The sequence below is a fragment of the Jaculus jaculus genome, chromosome 1 (assembly GCF_020740685.1).
Source record: "Jaculus jaculus isolate mJacJac1 chromosome 1, mJacJac1.mat.Y.cur, whole genome shotgun sequence".
NCBI classification, from domain to species: Eukaryota; Metazoa; Chordata; class Mammalia; order Rodentia; family Dipodidae; genus Jaculus; species Jaculus jaculus.
The window spans coordinates 46647176-46671955 of record NC_059102.1 but is presented as its reverse complement, the minus strand read 5'-3'; the positions used below and the strand labels follow the sequence as shown (position 1 = coordinate 46671955).

The 24780-nt window shown below is 45.0% G+C and overlaps 2 protein-coding genes across 6 annotated transcripts in view; both read right to left on the bottom strand.

Moving 5' to 3' along the window:
- Positions 1–6616: 6616 nt before the first annotated feature.
- On the bottom strand, positions 6617–7918 carry Ch25h (cholesterol 25-hydroxylase). Its single transcript, XM_045151188.1, has one exon. The coding sequence runs from the start codon at positions 7916–7918 to the stop codon at positions 7061–7063; it is 858 nt and encodes a 285-aa protein (XP_045007123.1). The 3' UTR covers positions 6617–7060.
- A 6425-nt stretch (positions 7919–14343) lies between these two features.
- The window catches only part of Lipa (lipase A, lysosomal acid type), a 44590-nt gene continuing 34153 nt past the window's right edge, over positions 14344–24780 (bottom strand). For all 5 annotated transcript variants that reach the window (XM_045133192.1, XM_045133193.1, XM_045133194.1 and 2 more), the window contains 4 exons: positions 24407–24553; positions 22447–22518; positions 17310–17381; positions 14344–16248 (listed from right to left, as the gene is read on the bottom strand). In XM_045133192.1, the coding sequence (XP_044989127.1) occupies positions 16015–16248; positions 17310–17381; positions 22447–22518; positions 24407–24553 (525 nt within the window). In that variant the 3' untranslated portion in view covers positions 14344–16014. The remainder of the gene's footprint in view (positions 16249–17309; positions 17382–22446; positions 22519–24406; positions 24554–24780) is intronic.

The following is a 24780-nucleotide window of genomic DNA, read 5'->3' as shown; positions in this document are numbered from 1 at the left end:
AAACATTTTAAAAATATTTTTATTTGTTTATTAGAAAAAGGGAAAGAAAAAGAGGCAGGGAGAGAGAGAGAGAAAATGGGCATGTCAGGGCCTCCTGACACTGTAAATGAGTTCCAAACACATGTGCCACTTTGTTCATCGTCTTTACATGGTTAATGGAGAACCAAACCCAGGTCATTAGGCTTTGCAAGCAAATGCCTTTAACCACTGATCCATCTCTCCAGCCCCTTAAGATATTTTTAATGGAATTTTTCAGAGTTGGTATGTGACAGGATGGGTCTAAAATACTTCCCCCACGTTCCCACAGGTCAACAGAGCAGTATATGTAAAAGATTAGTAGAGTATAGACTGCAACCATTTCTGAGTGCATACTATGACTGCCTTCCTGACAGCAAGCAAAACGTCCAAGGACTGTGTGGAACCAGAGGATGGGAGGAAAGCAGAAGAGAGGAGGGGGAAAGCACGGGTCTCTGTACTCCAGACCAGCTGTGAGGCCTAGAGAAAGTCACTTCCTATCACGAAACCTCAGTTTCCTTATTTACAAAATAGGGAAACTGGACAATGGCATCTCAGCCTTAGCTTTCGTGGATTCTCCTAATTTACCAGGGTCAGCATGCACACGTGAGCTCTCTTCCCTCCACAGTAATGGAGTTGAGTCATGTCCAGCTCATAAAGGCCTCACAGGAAACTCAGACTCTGTAGAAGTGACCTGTCCTCATATTGTCCAGCTCTGAGAGGCTGTTTTCAAAAGCTCTCTGCGGCTAGCATTAACTTGCGGAGCAGGAAGCAGCTCTTGGCTGTAAAGGGAGTGGGCCCCCTCCTGGAGACTCTCAGGCTGACAGTCCATCAGACTTGCTCGGCTGGTGTCAGCTGCGGTGACAGGGCCAGCTTCCTCCTTCCCTGGAAGTGCTGGTGCCTGGCCCTCCCAGATTCTCCTCACATCCTGCAGGAAGCCAGGGCTTGCGGAGGAGAGGAATACAAGGAATGGCGTCTGCAGTGCAGCCCAGGAGCTGCCTAGAACAAGGCAGAGCATCGTCCCAGCAGAGATGGAGGGAGGTAACGTGCCAAAGCACATCCTCTCTTCACGTGGTGTCTGGGCTCCTCTGCTCCTCAGCGAGAGCATGTCTTCACCCTGTACCCATTTTCCTCTGCTCTCCGAGAGTGCATTGGCCCCTCTGCATCCTGCCTCTAGGCCTTAGTCCATCTTCGTAACAGCTTTAGGAAATTGTCAAGACTAGCTATTCGTCCTCTACCCTCCAACATTAGCCCAGAGATGGAAGCTAGTGTTTCAAGTGATTTAATAATTTCCTTCAAAACAGATAATCAGGCAGCTCAACCCCAGACTCTTCAGACATTGATGGAGCCCTTTCCAAGCATACTGTCCTTTAAGGGACAAGCGATTTAAAAGAACTGGCCTCTTCTTTCACAGTCCTTTCTCTCCAGTAGGGGTGATTGCTTCAGTAGGAGGCAGGGAATGAAGTTATTGTAAAAGAACCAACGAAGCACCATAAGCAACTGAAGAAAATAGGAAATCTTCAGGGGCAGGAAGCAAGGTTTCCTTGCTTCTCCTTTGGCCTGACACCACGATGTCAGATGAGGAGCAGGCATGCCACCCAGCAAGCCTTCCACAGAGGCTTGATTAAAGAGTAATCAGGAGATGTAGAAAAATGGAAATGAGGGGCCTGGGAAGATGGCTCAGCAGGTAAGAGCATTTGCCACATAAGAATGAGGTCCTGGGAGAGGGCCTGATTCTCCCTGACTTTGATTTCCCAGCACCCATGTAAACAGCTGAACAAGGCCGTGAATGCATATAACCTCAGTCTGGTGGGGCAAGAGACCAAAAAAATTCTCTGGGACTCCCTGGAGTGATGGAGGAGAATATCTTAGATTCGCCTCTGGCCACCACATGCTAACACATCTGTACACACATGTACATACAACACACACACATACATACACACATGAGCAAATGTTCTGCCCTCATTTGGAAAGAAAGAAATAGAAAAAAATGAAATGAACAAAAAATAGGAGAAAAATAAATGTTGGAGATTCATTTGAAGAATTTCTGTTCATAATAATTTTTCAACTTTTAAAAACTATTAAATGAATCCTGGCTTAAAAAGAGGAGGAGAGGAATAAAATGATTAATTTTGGGTTTGGCATTCAAGATTACATCTGTAGTGCTAACCTAATGGAATGTGAATGAAAATTAAGTTTATAATTTTCATTGTTCTCCAATATTTGAAATCTTAATATGTGTATATCTTACTTTTGTAAAATAATAACTTCAGGGCTGGAGAGATGGCTTAGTGGTTAAGCGCTTGCCTGTGAAGCCTAAGGACCCCAGTTCGAGGCTCGATTCCCTAGGACCCATGCTAGCCAGATGCACAAGGGGGCACAAGTGTCTGGAGTTCATTTGCAGTGGCTGGAGACCCTGACATGCCCATTCTCTCTCCCTCTCTCCCTTTGTCTCCCTCCCTCCCTCTCTCTCTCTCTCTCTCTGCCACTTTCAAATAAATAAATAAATAAATAAAATAACTTCAATGGTAGAAGGGAGCTCCATTCCTCCACTCACGTCTCATGTATACTTGCTTTGTGACAGGCTCATTATCTTTCATCTGTACTCATGCCAATTTTATTACAATGTATTTTTTAAAATCTACAGAGGCCTGTATGTGTCAAGTTCCCTTAACATTATCATCCTTATTCCTCACCACACACTACTGCTCCCTTCAACAAATGGAAAAATTGGGGCTTAGAAAAATGAAGGCATTTACTCATCATCACAGAGCAAATGAGCAGTGGAGCCAGCGCTTGAATCCAGACAGAACTTGTCATGGTCTCTTAACTGGCATGCACTGCTATTCTCTGCTGCCAGTCATCCTCTTGAGCAGACGTAATTGTTGCCCCTGTGCCTCTGGTCCATGAAGAGCCCTGGCCATCACCTCCATTGCCCCAGTCCAGTTTTCAGTGCACTCATCTATCTAGTCATCATACAACATAACTAGCGAGTCTTAATGTTTGCTTACAAAGGATGTTACATGTGATTCTTCAAAACTCCTGCAGCATGGGCAGTGAGCAAGCAGTCCTAAGCAGCACCTATGGTCTGTTGAGGCAAATGCAGTCTACTGAGAACCAAACCCTGCCCCTGATTGCCTGGCTGGACTCATACCTTGTTCTTTCCTGGCTCATTCAGTGTTCTGAGCTTCCTATCAGGTTTTTTTTTTTTAATTTATTTATTTTGAGAGTGACAGACACAGAGAGAAAGACAGATAGAGGGAGAGAGAGAGAATGGGTGCGCCAGGGCTTCCAGCCACTGCAAACGAACTCCAGATGCGTGCACCCCCTTGTGCATCTGGCTAACGTGGGACCTGGGAACTGAGCCTCGAACCGGGGTCCTTAGGCTTCACAGGCAAGCGCTTAACCGCTAAGCCATCTCTCCAGCCCTCCTATCAGGTTTTAAGACTGTCAAGTTCTTTCATCTCTCTGATTTTGGAACTGCCCGGTAGCCAGGTATGCCCCTAGTCCTGACTGTGAGCTCATACACATCCTTCATCATTTGAATCCAGGAGCACACTTGCTTTGGGCTCCCTGATGAGCCTGTTATTTCCCTGACGGCAGTTACCACGTTAGATTAGACAGAGGTGCTTGCCTGACTCCTTTCCAGGAGACTGTAACCTTCTCTAGTAGTGAGCATTGGCTTGAATAGGAAACTGGGATGGACTAGTGATGGAGGAGGAAGAACAAGAATTAATAGATGAAAAAGGGCATAATTAGCTGTGTTTCCAGTGCTTTTAGAATTCAGGCAACACCAAACAAATATGGGTCAAGAAATACATAGAGTTCTGGAGAAAATAACTAGTAAGAAGAACAAAATTAGGAAGGGAAGGGAATAGGAAGAAAGAGAAGGTTTATATAGAGAATATATATACATATATATTATGTTCATATATGATAGACTATGTATACTATGGCTTACATATACATAACCTGTGTATAGAGTAGGTTTCTATATAAATATGAATAATGTGTGTATATGCTGTATACATAGCATACATTATATTGTATACAAACACATGCATATGTACATATGGAGTAGTACAGACAGCTGTATAATTTGTGCATAGTGTACATACGCGTAGTGACCATATGGTTCTATAGTATGTGCAAATACACACATACACGATATGCTCACATGCATGTGTGTATGCTATAATCTGTGCCATCAGGCAGTGCAATAGGAGATTCACGGAGTCCATTAGGATGTAATGAAAAAACACGTACTGTACACGATACAAATTTTTAAATAAAAATGGCTTGCCTGTGGCTTGCCTTCGTGTTGTGGTAAAGGAGTCACTGAAGAGGAAAGAAACATCTGGAGAATTAGGAGGAGAAAGGGTTTAGATAAACCTCACTGAAACCCAGCAAGAATACATCATAGGGTGAAGAGCTGTGTTTTCTGTATCTCTTGCTGGATATGGTGGTGCACGCCTTTAATCCCAGCACTTGAGCGGTGGAGGAGGTAGGAGGATCGCCATGAGTTTGAGGCGGCCCTGAGGGTGCAAAGTGAATTCCAGGTCAGCCTGTGCTAGAGTGAGACCCTACCTCAAAAATCCAAAAGAAACAGAAGCAAAAAAAACGTCTCCCATGTGCTTCTGCTTCCCACTGTCCTGCTTAGACTGGTCTCGGGCCACTTTCCCTGGCTATCTCCAACTTGGGCAGAGGCTGTGACTCTAGCACATCAATAGCAAAGATGTGCACCAGGGGACAACTGTGTTTTAGTGGCAATAGCCAAGGAGGAAGAGCAGGGGGAAAAAGTTTTGTTGGCTTGTGGGTCTTGCGTCTCTCTGGTAGTTGTGAAAATTACCATAAGCATCAGAAGAGAGATACAGTCACTGGCACTTGCTCTACGTTTAGGAGAAATGGCTCAAATGCATGTTGTGACTTAGAAAAAAAGGCATATAACCTGCGTGGATAGCAATTCCCCATCTGTAACACAGGATGGATGGTGTGGATGATGATAACTGTTGCTATTGTTGTTACTGGGAAAGCTCCTAGCATGTGGAACGGCAACTGAAATGTGTGAAAGGGCATGTGAGCTCTTTATAATTATTAAGACTTTCAACTGTGTGAAAAAAAATCTCTCCTTTTCTCAGTTTCCACAAGTCTCGCTTCCTCAGGCATTAGCGGCTGATATTTGGCTTGGAGAAAACCTTTCTAAATGCTAATGTTTTCTACATGCACAATCTGGCCTCATCTAAAATGCCTTTTATGGCAAGGTAATATGATACGTTTTTACAAATTTCTGAGAGTGAGCTGTGACAAAAGGTCATTACGCAAGATTTGCGGCATTGGAGTGCCAGAAGCATTCCCTGTCACTAATAATTGTACTGAGTGTCCTTCAGCTGACTGCTTGTCCTCTGTTTCTCCCCTAACCATGCTCATCATGGTGTTAACAGAGTCCTTCTAACTCAACTTCCCACCCCCCCCACCACCCCCAAATCTCACTTCCTCTGTCTTGAATTTCACTTTTATAAATCTGTGAGCTCTTTCAGTCTCAGCTAGGACCTAATACAGACAGAGGAGGCGGTAACTGCAGCCTCAAAGCCAGGGAAACACACTGGAGGGAACAGGAGACAGCTGGCAGACCCCAAGTCCACCAGGAGCGTATCATCTGAAAGGCCTAAAGCTAAAGAAATGTCATTTGGCAAAGTATGGAATCCGAGCCTTTAGATGGATTCCTTTTTCACCTTTAAACGAAAGTTAGGTTCTCACCTAAGGAGCCTAGAATTTCATGCAAAGTAACAGATTCCTCACATCTTCTATTTTAACATTAACCTATATAAACTCCACCTAAAATTTAACATTTAAAAAAACTGGCTGAAAATAAAATAACTGGCCAGCAGCCAGGCATGATGTGTGAAGGGTGACATTTGTATGACCAACCATAGCAACATTTATTTTCACAATCTGCAAAAGTTTCTGCATGCCATCTGCTTTCACAAATAAGGCAACAGATCTAGAACCACATTTCACTTTAAGCTTTTGTTGAGAAAGGGCTGTGGCTCTTGCAGGTACCCTCCTTGAGAAAATGAGCTACACAAAAACTCTGGATAGCAGAGTTGATGTTTGGAGGGTAAGTTGGACTCACTGAAGACGTCTTCCTCAAAGCAAGGCTTACTCAAAATGCCTGGGGATTGGTCAGCAAATCTCATCCACACACCTCACCTCCCAGTTTTGTAAAGCAAGACACTGCTCCAAGTCAATAAATTCCTCTACACACCCTACTTCAAATAACCCAATGATTTCCTAGTGTTACTCTCTCAGAAAAAGCTTCACAAAGTAATTCTATCATTTGTTTCTTAAGCAGAAACAGACCAAAGGAAACATTCAGAATGTTTCCCCCTCTATTAAATCTCTAGATCAGAGCAGTGAAACAGTCCTCTTTTCCAACTTCCTTCTTTTCTACATCCCCTTCCCCCAAATCACCCACCGCCCCATTCCTCTCTTTCCATGTCAGGGTAGGTAGGGGCTCTGGGGAACGCTGATCATCCTGAGTCCCGTCCCCTTTTCAGGTTTTATCCATCAAAATTCCAGTAAAACAAGACCTGAGGCCTTTTGGGTTTATTTTTATTTTTCATTTTTAAAGTATAAATATCATTTTCAACATAAATATACCTTATTTTTTAAAATAGAAAAATACTATAATTTTGGTTACTGCCCAGCAGGAACACACTTGATTACATTCTGAAGTCCATACAGACGTGTGTGCAGCCCAGTTCCGGCGCGATGTAGACCTAGGGAAGCCTCTACTTTCCAAACAAATCCTTCCAGAGACGATTCAGGCACACCTGTGAGGAAGGTCTACGTGATATCCAGGATACTGAAGTTAGAATTTCCACGAATACAACTATTTGGATATACAAACAACTATGTAATTTGTCAGGTTTCAAAAATCAACATTAGATATCTATGTAACAGTTTCCATCAGTTAATAAATTACTTGCTTCAAAAGCCGAGAACCGCCGGGGGGGGGGGGGGGAAGGCTGTCGTCTCAGCTCTATTTCTCCCGCTTCTTGGCGAGGGGCGCGGACTGCAGGGTGCCCATCATTTTGTCCCAGTGCGTGAAGTAGGGCGCGAAGTTGCAGTTGGGCCGGGAGTGGTGCAGGTCGTGGTGCACCACGCCCCCGTACCAGCCGAAGGGCACCAGCCGGTGGGTGGACCAGGGGAAGTCGTAGCCCGAGTGACTCTCCACGGACAGCCAGATGTTGACCAGGTGGAAGACGAGGACGGTGAGCGGGTGGCACCCGAGCAGCGTGACGTTCGCCAGGTCAAAGAAGCCCAAGGAGAAGAGCTCCCAGGCGCTCATGTACTGCGTGGCGAGCGCGAACGCGGCGGCGTTCTGGTGGTGCACCTTGTGGAAGCTGCGGTAGAGCCAGGGCACCCGGTGGTGCAGCACGTGCCACGCGAACACCTCGGCGTCGAAGAGCAGCAGGCCGAGCACGACGTGGCCCACGAGCTGCGGCACGGCGGGCGCGGGCGCGGGCGCGGGCGCGCGGGCGCCGTGCAGCAGCGTGGCGGGCAGCACGAGCACGGCGTGCTGGTACAGCGTCCGCGCCACGCACGGCAGCAGCTGCCGCGCCGACGGGCGGAAGCCCGGGTGGATCTTGTAGCGCCGCAGCGCGGGCGCCCACGGGCCCAGGGCGTCCAGCAGCGCGAAGGGCAGGCAGAAGCTCAGGTAGGCCGTGATGGAGAAGGCGACCGGGAAGAAGGGCGAACCCGTGAGCGCGTCCCAGGCCCGCACGCGGTCCCAGAGCGGCTGCAGCAGCAGCGGCGGCGGCGGCGGCAGCGCCAGGGCAGGAGGCGCGCCCGGGCTGTGCTGGACGCCGGGGAGCTCCGAGCAGTTGCCGGGACCCATGCTGACTGCGGCGGCGCAGGGCACTGTGCACTGCCGCGGCCCGCGGGCTTTTCTGCGGACTTGCGGCCCCGCCCCCCGGTGATGTCACGGGCCCGTGCGAGCCCTTCCCCGCGGGAAAGGGGGGTGGGGGGCGGGGGCCGCGGAGAGCTCTCGGAGATGCTGTGCACGGACACACCCTTGGCGGCTGCGTCGATGCTGCGCTTTCCGCTATGCGCGTGTGCAGAGGGGCTTGGCAAGGCTTCCTCCGCTGCAGCCACCGAGCTTTCACACTCCACCGGTGTCGTCACCTCTCCCAAACCCTCGATTCTTTGCATCGCCGTCGGAAAAGGCTGCTTTGCGATCGGTGTAGAGTGACTTGCATGTTAAAATGCATACCTGTAAAGGAGGGCGTCGAGGCTGTTTTGTTTTTGTTTTTTGTTTTTGTTTTCCACCAAAATGCAAACGTAATTACATTTTTTGAAAACTTTGGAAAAGCTGGTGCGGTTCGGATCTGTTGAAGCGCCTGGCGCTTCCTCGCCTTGAGTCGCCACCCGCGGTGAGCCTGCCCCGAAGGACCCCGCCGGGATTGCGACGGCTAGCCTTGTCTTGTGGTGGGAGATGGGGTGCTGGGCTGCACACCCAGAGGCTGCACCTCTAATGGGCCACCGCGTCTCAGCGCTGGGTGGAAGCAAGTGGGCAACTTACTTTGATTCTCCGGGGAATGATTGACGCGAGATCAGGCGAGGTCCTGCCTCTCACTGTCCTTACCAAGATCCGCCACCCCCTCCCGCGCGGGGGGCTTATTCCTCCTACCAGCCCTCCAACTCTCTTCCCCAACCACTCCTGGACTCCAGAGCCCATCCATCACCACCTCCTGCCACAAAACTTGAAAGGTGGGGCCAGCCGCTGCTGACCACAAGGTACTGGGTACCAGGTACTGGGAGAGCCCCACAGAGGCAGGAGCTCCATAGAAACCAGCCTCTGCTTTTGTTCCAGAGGTTGACTCAGACACAAGGACTCCCGGCCCCTCCCTCCCAGATGGCAGGCGTTTTGTAGGAAAACTTAGAAACCAGGTACCACTGTTTCCTAGTTTGTCCTCCTGTGTCATCTGTGTGGTCGCAGCTGGCCCTTCACTGCTGGAAGCGTGCCTTTTCTAATCCCACAAAAAAAAATTAATTAAAAAAAAAAGAGGAAGAAGAGTCGCAGCCATACTGGGAGCCCGCTGTGGGCACTAAAGAAAAAGTGCCCATTCCACACGGGTCTGCTGCCTGCTGGGCATCAGTAGCTTTTATGTGAAGTGATCCCATCCATTCCTCAAGAGCTGACTCCCCTCTGCCAAGAGCTATCCCTGTGGACTTGCAGCAGTTACATCACAAACACAACCGCAGGATGTAAGATGCAGAATATTTCAAATGGATACTCCACATTTTATCTAGTGAATAACTGAGATATTTGAAATTAAAATCAAATATGATTGATTACGAAACAAGAAAAGATACACAGCCATGCATTATGAGGAATGAACACCAATAAATGGTTCTAAATATAATATCTAAGGTACTGTGTAATAGACCACTTCATAATAAGTATAGGATATATACATACGCAACAGGAAAACATAATCCAGACCTCCTCCCATGTGGTCTGTGCCACAGAACCCTCATTCTCCAGAGCCCTGGGAGCCTGAAAGATTAATGTGCCCTAAGAACATCAGCATGGCCTGCTGGCATATTAGCCATCAGTGAGATAAAGGGTTAGAAAGTAACTGAGCTTCTTGACAGGCAATGCAAATAGAAAAGGAAGAAAGATTTTTTTTTTTTTCTAACACTTTTCTGGTAACAGTAGCAGAAAACAGGTGCCTCCCTCTTGGTGGGTTTCTTCCGATTAGACAAGGACGGATAGACTCCTCGACCCACCTCACACTCCCATGCTGTGTTCACTTGCATTTTGAGGGCAGCTTTGGAACTTTTTTCTTTTTCATTCTGGACAGACATGGCCCAGTCCTGGAAGAAGGTGGTTTTTGTTGTTTGCTTCTCTTTCTCTCTTGGACTCAGTGCACCAAAGAGACTATCAGAGCTCACTTTCTCAGAATAATAAATGCGTCCTATTCACAAATATTACTCAAATTTCCCTCAGGCAGGCACACAGTGTCCTTCTCTTGTCATCTCAGCTTTTAAGCTTGGGTGAGTGGGTGGCATTGGTGGATTTTGTTGATTTGCATTAAAAGCTGTTAGATATGCTGGCAAGATGACAAGCCAATCCATTATTTTCCTGCTTCCATGCTCCTGTCTTTTACCCCCTTCAGAATAGTTTCCACAGGCTTGCTTGTGACATCAAGTCCTAAGACCCAAGATCATCACTTCTCCTGGCCGCCCAACTCTTGGCTGTCCCTGGGACAAGTCTGTCTAGCATACAGAGGTAGTCATCTCAGCAAAGTCACATTAAACCCCTCGCAGCTGCCTACTCCATGTCCCAAAACAAGGTAAAGAATTGACCTAATACATTAGGAGACCAAACAGAAATGCATGAGCCCGAATAAAACCGTGTCCTGGATACTGTTTGTTAAAGTTGGGAGTTTTTGAATTTGGCATGCGTACACATTTAAATACTTTCCAGTTGCTCAAAATAGTTTTGTGTGTGAGTAGATCTTTACAGAGCCCAGGGTTCTAGGACTTCCTCCCATAGTTCCAAACATTATCTCTCTTTCTTTTTTCTCCCTTCTCTCTCTTTCCCTCCTTCCCTTTCTCCCTTCTACCTTTGTTTACTCCATGAGTGCTGGAAATGAAACTCAGGGCCTGGCAGATAGTAAGCACTCTACACTGATCTGCAGCTTCCTCCCAAGCCCTGTGTGCCCAAGGTGCTCTTTGCAGAGGACAGTGACTCAAACTGAGACTAAAAATAGAATGTGTGCAGTGTTCCTTGGTGGAGCACAAGTTGACACAGTTTTGGTCTGCTGACCTGCTGGGATTTTCTTCTTCACAAATGGATGTTTTCTGATTTTAAATGATTCTAGGACATTGGCCACCTTTTTTTTTTTTTTCTCCAGTTACTCATGACTTCCTCTTTTTTGTTATTATTCTGGACTGAGCTCTCTTTCTTCTCTAGTTATGCCAGTGGTCCATCCATATCTAACTCAGTCTCAAAGTTTTTTGGTACCAGTTTACTAAAAGTCTTTAGATACTGCCTACAAATAGAACATGTAACTGGAAAAGCCTGTTATCAAGGATGTGATCTCCTTTGTGTGCCCTGTGACTTTGTTCCTTCCCAACAACATTAAATGGGACTGTTTGGGCAGCTAACTGAAATAACTCTTACTGGATATCAGATATGCAGCATTGTAGAACTCATAAGATCCGTATGGGTGCAGTGATCTCAAAGGACAAAATATAACTTTGGATTTCAAGTATTAAAAATTCAGTCTCATGCCAGTCATGGTGGTGCACGCCTTTAATCCCAGCACTTGGGTGGCAGAGGTAGGAGGATCACCATGAGTTCAAGGCCACCCTGAGACTACATAGTGAATTCTAGGTCAGCCTGGGCCAGAGTGAGACACTACCTCAAAGAAACAAAACAAAACAAACAAACAAAAACCACCCTCAGTTTCAGGACAGTCAAGTCCAGATAAGATTAATAGTAAATCACAGCCAAATCAAGAGTGCAAACAGTGTCATTCCCCAGACGTGAGTCTCTACAGGAGGAGTTAGTGTCAGGAGGGCACATATAAGCTGCTTTGATGTGGCAGTTTTCACAGGATTCAGACCGTGAGTTAACACTGCCAAAACACAACAGGGGTGTTGGTGAAGAATCTCTGGGATGTGAGCCCTCCAGGGCACTCCTTGGAGGTTCCTGTTACCCCAGATGTGGATGCAGGTAGTTTTGATCTGCCATGTGGCATATAAGTGGGTACTTACTCTGTCAATGGCATTGGAATTCCCCTCAAATCTCTCTAAAACACTTAAAGTATATAAACTCACCCCTAATTTTAAAAAAAAAAAAGACATACCATGGTCAGAGTACACAATACTGCTCTGCCTATGAAATGCTTTATGAGAAGAATTTTAAAATTCAGAAGACATAATGTAAAATGTAAAGGGTTAGTTTTGGCAATGATAATATAATTCGGTGAAGGAAGAGTTTCACTTGCTTAGTTTGGAACTGAACTTGAAATCTGCACCTAACACACCAAATTTTGTTGTATGAATGCACGATAATTTTTTTCTCTCAATTTTTATTAACATTTTCCATGATTATAAAAAATATCCCTCCTCCCCCCCCCCACCTTCCCCTTTGAAATTCCATTTCTATCATATCCCCTCCCCATCTCAATCAGTCTGTCTTTTATTTTAATGTCATGATCTTTTCCTCCTCTTATGATGGTCTTCTGTAGGTAGTCTCAGGCACGGTGAGGTCATGGATATGCAGGCCCTTTTGGAATAGGTGGCAGAAAGAATGTCAGAGCCAAAGGAAGGGTAGGACTCCTTACAACATGCATGACAATTTTTAATCAGAATAATTGTCTCCTGTGTTGCCTAGCATCACAGGAGATCAGAGTTGCTTCTGTTTTGAAAATCTTTGCACATATTTAACAATAAATGACAAGAGATTGAATTATAGTCAATTTGAACTGCCTCCAATCAGAGAATTAATGCCTTCATTCTGCAGGAACAGTGTCACTAAATTTTGGTGATTGTTAGTAGTGTGAGGTCTTAGTTACACTCCACATCCACCACCACTCATGATTCATTATACTGTGTAAAAATGACCACAGCACAGCCCTCCCCAGCATCCAATCACCACCGGGTTCATAAAGCTTCCTCTCAGTTCTCTAAGGGAACATCCGGGGAAGAAGTATCCTCACAAAAGATGTGGAGGCACATGGTTTTAATTTCAGCACTCCAGAGACTGAGACAGGAGGCTTGCAAGCGTGAGGTTAGCCCGGAGCTGTCTAGTGAGATTTCCCCAAAGAAAACCAAGCCAATAATAATAGGAAGCTTGAGATTTGGAAGCAAAGCCAAGGGTGCCCTCTGGTGGGAGAGAAAAGCAACTATTTTTTTTTTCTTCACTAAATTGTGGTTCGTTTTCCTCACGCTCATGCATCTTAGAGAAGGGCTACAGTAGAAAGAAAATACACTTGATCTTAGCCAAAAGTAATAACCAGCGACGAGTATTAAGTAGTCTTCTCCTTGGGCGACAGGCTTGTGGAGATCTCCGTGTTCTGCTCAACAGAGCACACATCAATACCAGCTGAGATCAGAGATCCAGCGCCCAGTAGTAGAAGGCTTGCCTTGTATATACAAGGTCCTCAGTTCAATCCCCAGAACTGGGTGGGGAAGGCTGAGGTGTGGGGGCAGAGGGGCTTATGCTCCAGGCCAAGAGGCTATAGCAGGGAGAAGTGAGGAGAGTGAGCCACATGTAACAAAAATGCTTGGGTGATAGCTTCATCGTTCTACCCTTAAACTTGTCCACCATGTCTTTAGAAAAGTACTCTGTGCAGTTTGAAAAGACAAAGGTGGGAAGCAACGGAAGAAACCGGCCGTTAATTAGTCATTCTCTTGTCCTTGTGGGGAGACTTGGATGAACCTAGTCCTCAAGGGCATCTCTGGGAGCCCACATAGCAGCAGAAGCAGCTGGAGGAATTAAGTCACTTATGTCACAGAAGCAAATCTCTGGTAAGCTCTCCCCACAACTGGAGAAAATGACAGCCACAAATTCCCAATGTCCCTTTCTTTTCAGCTCTACCCAAGTAGGTATTTGTACAGGTTTGACCAAATTAATTTGCGTTTGTCAAAGGTGTAGGGCTTTTGGGGGACCTGTGGTAAGCAAAGAGGGTCTCCTGAGGAGGCACACCCACTGCATATATAATAGAGTGTCATTCCTTTCTGTGACTGTCAGTGACTGATGTGATGTCCATCCCTGGACCTGCCCAGTTACTCAGGCATCTAGTTTTATATTGCTAAACCAAGACATTCACTTTTGTGGTGTTGAATATGAAATGCCCCCTGCAGCTCACACACAGTCCCCAGCTGGTTCAGCCTAAGAGGAGGTATGTCACTGGGGACAGACCTTGAGATTTGTTAATCCAGCCCTACTGGGAGTACACTGACCACTTCACTCATGCTGCTACTTTCTAACTGAAATGACAAGATGTGAAGCCCAGCCTCTGCTCTGCCATGCTTTCCCATAATGAAACTTCCCTTCGGGACTGTAAGCTGAAATGAATCCTTTCCTCTCATGAGCTGCCTTTGGTTGGGTACTCACATTCACGGTCCCGGGGTGCGTATTGCCTGGTCTCAATTCACAGTCTCACTAACAAGGACCTTGAAGGACAATGTATAAGCATCTTCAGTACCAGGACCCCTTTATGTTCCCCACGTGAGAACAAAATCACCCATCAGTTACATTACTGACATTTCCAAGAAAGAGGGTCACACACCCACACACAATGCTTCAGGCATGTTAGATTGAGTTTTATTGAAAAATGTTAAATAGCTTTTAAAATGTTACAAAATAGTAGTATCCTTTCTGAATTCGCCAACACCAAGTATTATTATTACATACTTCTAAGATAACTATCAAAAAACATGATTGTCCACTTAGCAATAAACAAACACAGTTGCAAGCACAGCAGATAAGCATGGCCTTGCTGGCACGGGTGGCACACATCTTTAATTCAGGCACTCCAGGAAGCACAGGTGGGAGGGGCAATGTGAGTTTGCAGCCAGCCTGAGACTACATAGTGAATTCCAGGTCAGCCTGGGCTGCAGTGAGATCCTACCTTGAAAAAACAGAACAAAGTAACAACAACAGAAATCATGGACACATACAACATTATTTTTCAAGGCAAATTTCTGAGCAGAACTTCAGTCTGAAAATACTCATGTCCAAAGCCCGTGTGTGTGAAGATGAACTCGCACCCAGCCCACGCACAACCAGAGCTTTGGCCCCACACAGGCTCCGTCCCCGGAGCCATGGCAGCTGGCTCAGAGAGAGCACTGACTTCGGGAAAGAGTAGTCAGTCTTCCCAGAGGACTTTTCTTCTCAAACAAGTAGGATCATGGCCTGCTGTACAATCCAGAGTTCAGAAATACAGACAGATGAGTGCATCGATCTTCAAGATAGTAGACATAAAAGTACATTTTTTAATCATTGCAATCTGGTTTTGAAGACTCCAACAAACTGTCTCACTTGGCCTAGAAAATTTAATTATTTGGTTACCATTTGTTATTTAGGACCCGTAAAACTGATTACAGACTGTCTTTACTCCTGGCACAACTAAAATATCACTGGATCTGACTAGGTACCTAGTGCATACAAACATGAAAAATGTCTTTTAGATGATTAGACACAGAACCAGTGGTTAGGAAAGCCCTTTAAGGCAAGGAGATAAGACCCTGGTACTTTTTTTCTTTTTAAAAATATCTTATTTTTATTTACACATTAGAAAGACTATGAATATGGGCACACCAGCACCTCCAGCCACTGCAAATGAACTCCAGGCACATGCACCACCATGTGCACCTTGCTTACATGGGTTCTCAGGAATCGAACCTGGGTTCTTAGGCTTTGCAGGAAAGTGCCTTAACTGCTAAGCCATCTCTCCAGCCCCCTTTTTGGTTTTTTTGAGACAAGTCTCATTACCTAAGCTAGACCACAGACTGTCAGCAATCATCCTGCCTTAATCTCCCAAATTCTTGGATTACAGGTGTACACAGCATGCTTGGCTTAGAGTGTGGCACATTTTGTACTGTATTAAAGTCAGTGACAATTATTAAGACAACAACAGTGTACAATTTTCCATATGTGTCCATGTGTCTTGGGCAACATACAAAAAGCCCTCTGAGCAGGTTTAACATTGCAAAGAGAAACAGAATAATTATGACTTTTTCAGACTTAGTGATATTTTTCTAAAGGCTTAATAAGACAACATCGTGATTAAGACACTGGTTTATTTGTCATAATTACGTGAAATACAGCTATTGTATTTCTGGTCCTAACTAGAGAGAATTGGGAGTCTTTAAAGTCATCATTTTCTTGTATATAAAAGTACAAAAGCTCCAGGAAAGGAAGACAAGGGTTTTAAGCAAACCCATGACTTGAACTCATCCCATGCCTGGCTTTCACTGGTATTTCCTCATTAGACTAATCATTTCATTATACACCCTCCAGGGGGCGTCCAAGCCCCAGAGAAAGTCAAGATGTTCCCACTCAGGAAGTCGCTTGTGATACACCAAGTTAGTGATCTGAGTCATTAAAATTTTGATGTCATTGACATCTGCAAGCTGGTCGTGGTCTCCACTCCATAAGGCAGTAGGTACAAGCATATCTTTCACATTGTATTTGGGAGGGTAACTCTACAGTAAAAGAAACACGGAAAGTTTTGTTATACTTTTCAACATTGCAATAAGTAACAATCTTAATTTTGATAAATGTCTGGTAAATATAATCTGAGACTAAGAAACTGTTTTTTAATTGATTTCATTTATTTGAGAGAGAAAGAATGTGTGTGTGCGTGTGTGTGCATGCGCACACACGCAAGAATGGGCCCATCAGGTCCTCCAGCTACTGAAAGTGATCTCCAGATGCATGTGCCACTTTGTATATCTAGCTTTACATGGGTACCGGAGAATTGAACCTCAGAGGTCAGGCATTGCAAAAAAGTGCTTTTAACCACTGAGCCAACTCTCCAGGCCTCAAGAAACTAAACTTTAAAAATCACTTTTATTATACCAGGTAGTTGTTACCAGGAATGAAAAATGAATGCCAGATCTCTAGGAAAGAATGCAAGCTATGGGGCTGTCACCTAGGCTGACTTGGGAGGGACAATTTAGTCCCCAGTGAGGGGGACTGTTGTGCCCTCATGTGGATAGAAAGCAGCAGATCCAAGTGGAGGGGAAGGCTTTGGAGTCAAATCCTCCTATTTTTGTCCTTCTGGGTATAAAACAGGTCATAGAAATTATCTCCGTTTTCTCAGAGATAATCACGTCTGTCACAGGGATGTGAGGACTGAGGAAAACAGAGATAAAGTATCTCATACATTAATTCTCACTTCTCAAAAATGGGAACTTTATTTGTAGAGAAAGAAAAGACTTAAGCAATGTTATATGGCCAAGGCCCCGCCGCTGCAAGCAGGTACTAAATCCAGGACTGCGACTCTGCAGTGGGTGCTCAGCACTGGGAGCTACCTGTGGAATGAAGGCCCTTGACTCACAACCAGGGGAAGGACTGGGAAAGGAGGCCCCACCGATGCCACCAGCCACAGACCTGAGCCGTTCTGGAGTACACTCGGGAGAAATACTGTTTAGTCAGCTCTACCAAAGCCAGTAGCTGAGCACAGGAGGACAACAGAAAACCCATGCAGGCGTCCTTCGTGTGTTTTCAGAGCCCATTGGAATTAAAAGACTGAAGACTTTACCTGGTTGTAATGAAGAAAATTCTTGGCACTGCTTCCCCAGTCAAAGGCTTGAAATTTTTGTGATCTGCTAATCTAAAGAGAGAAGTTGGAGGAAGAAAAAAAAGTCTTAGAGAACCACACAGGTTGCAGGAGTCAGTTAAGTCCTCAGAAATCAATGTTACACCAAGCCCCAGGTGCACCATTCATTTCCAAGTCATTACTCCGAATATAATGAAACAGTTCTGTTCTACCTAAAATACTGCGTGTAGTAGCATGCAGTGTCTGACAGGAAATAGCTACCATACGGTTCCAGAAGGGAGCTGTGCAGATTCTTGGAATTACACCGGATGGGCAGGAGTTCCTGTTTGATGGACCTTATCTACGTGACGTGAACATGTTCTACGAAATGTGCATCTTAATTTTTTTCAAAGTGATTTTACATGGAGATGTAGATGCGTGACGACAGTTCAGGCAGTGACTGACCATATATATGACAGTGGTCCTGCAAAACTGTACCACATTTGTCATCACAGCTGCCACCGTCTGTGTACACATGCTCTGAGATGGTCACACAGTGATAAAGCTGCCTGTTGACACGGGCAGGTGAGTGCACAGAGTGCCACATGGGCACTGACATGTGCATACACAACACACACCACCACCACCACCACGCCATACCACACACCACACACGTACCATACCATATTACACATATGCACGTGCAAGCACAAAAATGCAGATTTCATGACATGGGACCAGAAATTCAGATTCTAGACATGTCTTAGGTCCAAGAATCTGCATCTCCACTGGCATCCTGAATAGGTAGCCAGTACTGGAAAGCCATATGAAAACAGACCTTCTTGCAAAGGAGCAAGGCCCCGAGCTCTAGGAAAGGTTGGGGAGGGGGTAGGATGGCAACAGTAGGCTTGGGGATGTGATGAATAATCTACTTGGTCAACTTGACCAGGTTTAGAATTACCTAGGAGGCACATCTCTAGATATGTCAGTAAGAGTGTTCCTAGAGAGACCCACCCTGAATATAGGTTGCACTGTCCCATGAGCTAGGGCCCTAGACTGAATTTTAAAGATATAAATAAGGAGAAAGTGAGCTGAGCACCAGCATCCATCTCTGCTTCCTGATTAGACGCAGTGTAACCCACCGACTCACCTTCCCCACCATGATCGCCCCGCACCACCAGCAGTGTGCCAAAAACACACCCTTCTGTCCTTGAGTTGCGTTTGTCAGGTATTTTTGTCACGACAATAAGAAAACCAACCAAGGTATCTCAGAAGTTTACCTGGTTTGCTTTGTAAGAAAGAAAATAGCTATATGGTTTACATGCCAAGGCAGGCATGAGGGTTGAGAACTGATAATGCATGAGTCATGAAGACAGAACGTCAACTTCTGAATATGCTATGAATAAAGTGGACCTTAATGAGCACCCTCAAAATCATACCACAGGAACCTTCAAATGCCACAGTAAAACTGTAGTTGGCACATCCAGGCCTTGCCTATCTGACAGCAGGCATGTAGGGCATCCTCAACAGCCCAAGCTCTGGGCATCAAGGAGAGGTGTGCTGGGAAATGGCTGCTGTGACCAAAGACCCTGATACAAGTTACCCAAGTCACAGTTTAAGGGTACAGTGCCTCCTCGTGGGGAAGGTGTGGCAGCTGGTCACAGCACTGGCAGTCAGAAAGAGTGCTGAATGGTGATGCCCATCTAGCTTTCTCCCTTCCTCTCAGTATGGAGCCCTTGCCCTTGGGATGGTGCCAGTCAGTTAGGGTGGATCCGCCCAACTTAATTAGGTTAATCTAGAAACTCCCTCACAGACATTGCCAGAGCTTTGTCCCCTTACTAAGCTTAGATCCAACCAAATTGACAGTAAAGACCAGCCTTCACTACTGCACGGAGCAGACATGTGTCAACACGGGGAGCAGAAGGACAAGGGGCAGCGCTGCCTTCTGCACTCAGGCACTGTGGGAAGAGCTGAAGCCACAAGGTCACACCCAGGCCAAAGAGCAATGCTCAGACCCTTAGCCTGCAGCCTGTGACTCCAGCTGCTTGATTCCAGGGGCTGAAACCACAGCAGATGCCTGCCTGACAGCCAATTCAGCTGCTTTACCACAAGCCCAGTGGAAGTGTGGAGCACAGAGTGGAGCCAGACTACTCTGTGTCACGAAGCAGGGCAGTCTTAGAGCAGCCCTGGTCTCAACATTCCCAAGAGTCCCTGAAAGCCCAGGGCCAGTTGTTGCTAAGATACGTGATATGCCACACAAGGACTTCTGGTGGTCACTAAGCTGCAGAGTCATTCAGCATCTGCCTTCAACCTGCCTCAGCCATCCTGGGGGTACCTTTGGGAATACAGACTCCTGATGTGACAGAAAGCTGGCCTTTCTGAAACATGTCCATTAGCACAGGGAAGTAAAGTGTTCATACACGTACAGGAGGTTTAGTAGGAACATATGTGGCAAAAAAAAAAAAAAAAGTGGTCAGGAGCATCAATTGGATTGAAATGAGAACAGCAGGAACCCAAAAGAAGAAAATTTATGAATCTGAAGAATTCTGACAGTGTAGGGCACTGGGTCAGCAGTGAGTGTGCCACCAGCATGTCGCAGACAATCTATATTCTGGAGACTCCTCTTCTAAGCCCCAGTACATTTTACCACTTAACATTTCACTTTTATGTCCCTACAATAAAGTAAACTCCTTGGACCAAGACCTGGCCCAGAAGAGAGGAGTCTGAGGTAAGGAGACGCATGTCTAGGTTTTTAATACCATACTTCTAAGAGACATATTCCAGGTTAGTGACTTTCAAGCCTGGTTAGGCAGAAGAGTCTGCTAGGCAGACTTTTAAAAAACACAGATCCTCTGGAATAAAAAGGACTGACACACTAGTAAACACAACAAGGACGAATCTCAAAAATACTTAAGGAGGGAAAAGGCCAGACAAGGGCTTGAGAGACGGCTCGGTGGTTAAGTGCACTTCCTGCACAAGCATGAGGGCCTCGGGAGATCTGGGACCGCCAGAGTTTGAATCTCCAGAATTCATGTAAACAGTTGTGCATGGCCAAGCGTGTCCGTAACCCTAGCCCTGTGGGAAGTGGAGAGCCAAGAATGACCAAAATGCACAAACAGCAAGCCCCAGAATCAGAGAGAGACTGGAGAGAGGCGAGTGAGTGACCGAGGAGGACACATGATGCCCTTTCCTGGCTGCCATTAAGTGAGCCCCTGGGCTCCACACCAGAACATACAAGTACCTGCACTACACCACGTGCACTGTTCACGTGGGGAAGAGCCAGATAAAGCAAATGCTCATATATGCCTCTACTTACAGGAACCCTAGAAAATGCATACCCACGAGTTAGAAAGGGGCATGAAGTAACTTGGGGTGACAAGCATGCTCACTATTTTCCCTAGGGGCAGGGGTTTTGCAGGTGCACACCTTAGCCAAAATGTGTCAAGATGTACAATGTAAATATCATCAGGTCTCTTATCAATAAAGCTATGACAGCAAAAGTAGAGTATTAAATCCCCCAATCCAAATGAATTAGAATCTCTAGGGACATTGTTTCTAAAAGCATTTTGTATCCATTTCTACAAACCAAAGTCCCATCAGTCTTTGAAGCAATGCTTTTAAAAGTTCAATTCAGGGACACAGAAATGGCTTAGCAGTTAAGGTGCTTGCCTCTAAAGCCTAAGGACCCAGGTTCAATTCTCCAGGTCCCACGTAAGCCAGATGCACATGGTGGCGCATGTGTCTACAGTTTGTTTGCAGTGGCTAGAGGCCCTGGTGCACCCATTCTCTCTCTGTCTCCCCCACCCCTCATTCTGTCTCAAATAAATAAATAAAAATAAATATTTTTTTTTAAAAAGTTGAATTTGTGGGCTGGAGAAATGGCTTAGCAGTTAAGCGCTTGCCTGTGAAGCCTAAGGACCCCAGTTTGAGGCTTGATTCCCCAGGACCTACGTAAGCCAGATGTGCAAGGTGGTGCATGCATCTGGAGTTCGTTTACAGTGGCTAGAGGCCCTGACATGTCCATTTTCTCCCCCCCCTCCCTCCCTCCCTCCCTCTCTCTCTCTCTCTCTCTCTCTCTCTCTCTGCCTCTTTCTCCTTCTGTCTGTTGCTCTTAAATAAATAAATAAGTTAAAACGTTTTTTAAAAAAGTTCAATAAGTATAATGTAAGTAGTGACTGGACTGGTACTTGGAAACTTCTATCCAAGAGACCTATATAGTATCTTGGCTTGAAGCATAAACAGTCAAGTATTTCACACTTAAAATAAGGTTAGCTGGGGAAAAAGTTCTCAAAAAGAGGTGGAAAAAAACTGCCTCACATATTGTCAGATGGGAGAAGAAAAGCAAATTGTAAAACAGGAAGAGGAAAATCCCATATTAAATCTGTCAATTCTATCTGTATTCCTAACTGCTTCTTTTTGAAATGATATGCACAAGAGGCATGGAACAAAATGTAGAGATTCACTGTATCTCTGAATATGCTTTCTTATATCTGTGTAGGCTTACTTGTTTTATAATTTTTATTTTTCAGTTCAGACAACATTGGGCACATTCAGGGTGGTATGGCTATAGACACTGTTTTCATCTAAAGATAATGTTCCCTTTTGCCATCTGTAAATCCTAAATTTTCTAGAATGGACACATCCATTACTTAGGTGATATTGTAAAGCTCAGTGTCTCCCATTCTCATACACAATTGCTTTGGCTCCGGCTTAGCCACTGATGCTCCAGGTACTGTGTTTATGGGCTCAGGCTGATAGGGCACCTTCTCTCTCCAGTGTTGTTCTGCTTTCTACTTTATGAAACAGTATAAAATAATGCTGGGACTCAGAGAAAAACAGGTAGAGCGAAGGGAGGGGGCAGAAGGAAAAGGAGGTAGAGAGGGAATATATAAATGAGATGGAGATAAAGGAGAAATAAAGGGAGGGGAGGAAAAAGACAAAGCTCATCCCTGGTAACTGGTACACTCGTGCGACAGTGTGCCTCATGGAGGATAACAAAAGCAGCCCAGACCCAACAGGGATCCCTGACCGCTGGAGGAAATCCACATGCAGTGTGTTGTTTGGATGCAGAGATGGAGCACATAGCTTTCCCAGCGCTGACTTTACATGAAGCCACTGTACCTGCCCCCGGAATACCGACCTGCGTCCAGTGTATCATGTCCTGCACAGAAGTCCCAGCAAGACCATGTGACGCATACACATCCACTCGAGACTGCGAGAGAAAAGAAATAAATGAGAGGGAGAAACTGTGTTAAGATGATAATGATCGTAAGTATATTTCTTAGGCTTAGGACATGGCTTAATTGGTAAAGCACTTGTCACACAAGTATGAAGACCTGAGCTTGAATCCCCTGCACCCATGTAAATGCTGGGTGGGGTGGAGGTCCCCTGTAATCCCAGCACTTGGGAAACAGCAATAGGGCATTCCCAGGGCAACCTGGCTAGCTGAATTGGTGAGCTTTAGGTTCAAGTGAGAGGTCTGAATAAGTGGAGGATGATTGACAGTGGCATCCATCCTCAACCTCTGGCCTTGCACACACCTGCATATACATGTGCTCATATACAGACAAACACATATAAACACACATATGCACACCTCAAACACATACATATATAAAACCCCCACATCTCTTCACAAAAGACCACCTATGACTCTTCTTAGATTTAAAATCTAGCAATATGTCTTTACAAACAAAATCTACAGTGAAAGAAATTCAACCAGGGTTTTTTTTTTTTTTTTTGATGTTTTATTTTTTGTCTTGAAGCAGGGTCTCATTATAGTCCAGGATGACCTGAAACTCTGTAGCCCAGACTGGCCTTGAACTTACAGCAATCCTCCTTCCTCAGCCACCCAAGTGCTAGGATCAAAGGCATGAGCCACCACACCCAGCAAATCAGTTTTTTGCCAGGAACAGGGTAGTGGAGAAAATGGGTAAGAAATTGTTAAGAATATGAAATTTCCTTTTGAAGTAATGAAAATAGTATCAAATTAAGTATAGTGACAGTTGCATAACTGCAAATGTATAAGAACATTAAATTACAACTTTGAATGAAATTTCATCCTACAAAGATTAAAAGATACAGAGCTATAATCTCAGGATGGAAAGATTTACCTAACTACAAACATGTCCAACAGATGTAGCTACAGACATAGAATACATATGGTAAGCATGGGGGAACAGACTGCAATGCTGGTCACTTCTGATTTCTTCATGATTTCTCAGATTTTCAAACACCTTCCTTTAATCATCAAAAAAATTCAAAAGTAATACTGCTGTAAAAATTGCTCTAGAGCTTTCATTCTAGTTTTTTTGTTGTTGGTTTTTTTTGTTTGTTTGTTTGTTTTGAGGCAAGATCTTATGTGATAGCTTAGACTTACTAGAAACCAAAATCTTCCTGCCTCAACATCCCAAGCTCTGGAGTTACAGCATGCACCACCATGCCTCCATGCCTGGTTTCATTCCAGGAATTTGAAATCAGTTTTCAAAGTGCAACATTCCAAACCACAAAAGAAACACAAGCATATTGTAAGCCAAGGGTTTACATTTCATAACACAAATAAATAAGCATGTACATGTACAATATATCTCTATGTATGTCATCTGTACAAATAAATATGCATGTGAGTATGCAATATACCTGTGAGTACACCATCTGTGCAAATAAATACACATGTATGCATGTAATATATCTGTGCATACATCATCTGTGCAAATAAATACACATGTACATGTACACTATATCTATGTGTACATTTATCCAAATGGTTACTCCAGATGTATGCACACATAGCATTTTTAAAGAACCTCCTTGCTGAATTAAATACTACATCAGTGTTATGACTCAGGCCATGACAAGTCTTCACACTTACAGCTTCCATGTAGGTTTAGTGGAAGAAGCCGACAAGAGCAAGCCCGAGGACAGCCGCACATATCAGCACTTGCTAAGGCTGGTTCTTGTGTCTCTTAAATGAAGGACTTTTTAGAGCTCTGCTGAGGCCGTCTGTGCATCTCCCCCATTATGCAATACGGGCAAGCACACTTGCAGATAAAAGTCATTGAAAGCTTCAATCAAGTCTAAGTCTCAATATACATACATACCATATTCAGATTCCTCTCATTAAATCCACACAAAACAAAAAAGAAGTTTCCACAGAGCTCCTTCAGGATGTTATGGGGACACATGTGGATGCTCAGCCACTTCAAAATCTCATTTGGGCCAAGGAGTTCTTTACGTCCAAACAAGTCCTATAAGAAAGAAAGAAAGAAAGAAAGAAAGAAAGAAAGAAAGAAAGAAAGAAAGAAAGAAGAGGAAACCCAATAATGTGTCAGCATTTCAGTGTTGGGCACAGACTTCTGTAACCCGCCCCAGAAGCACAGACCCACGAGAGTCTCCAGCAGTGGTTCTGGAGCAAAGTGGTGACCAACCAACACTAAAACCAGGAAATGTATGCAGTGTTCACTAGGCTAAATCA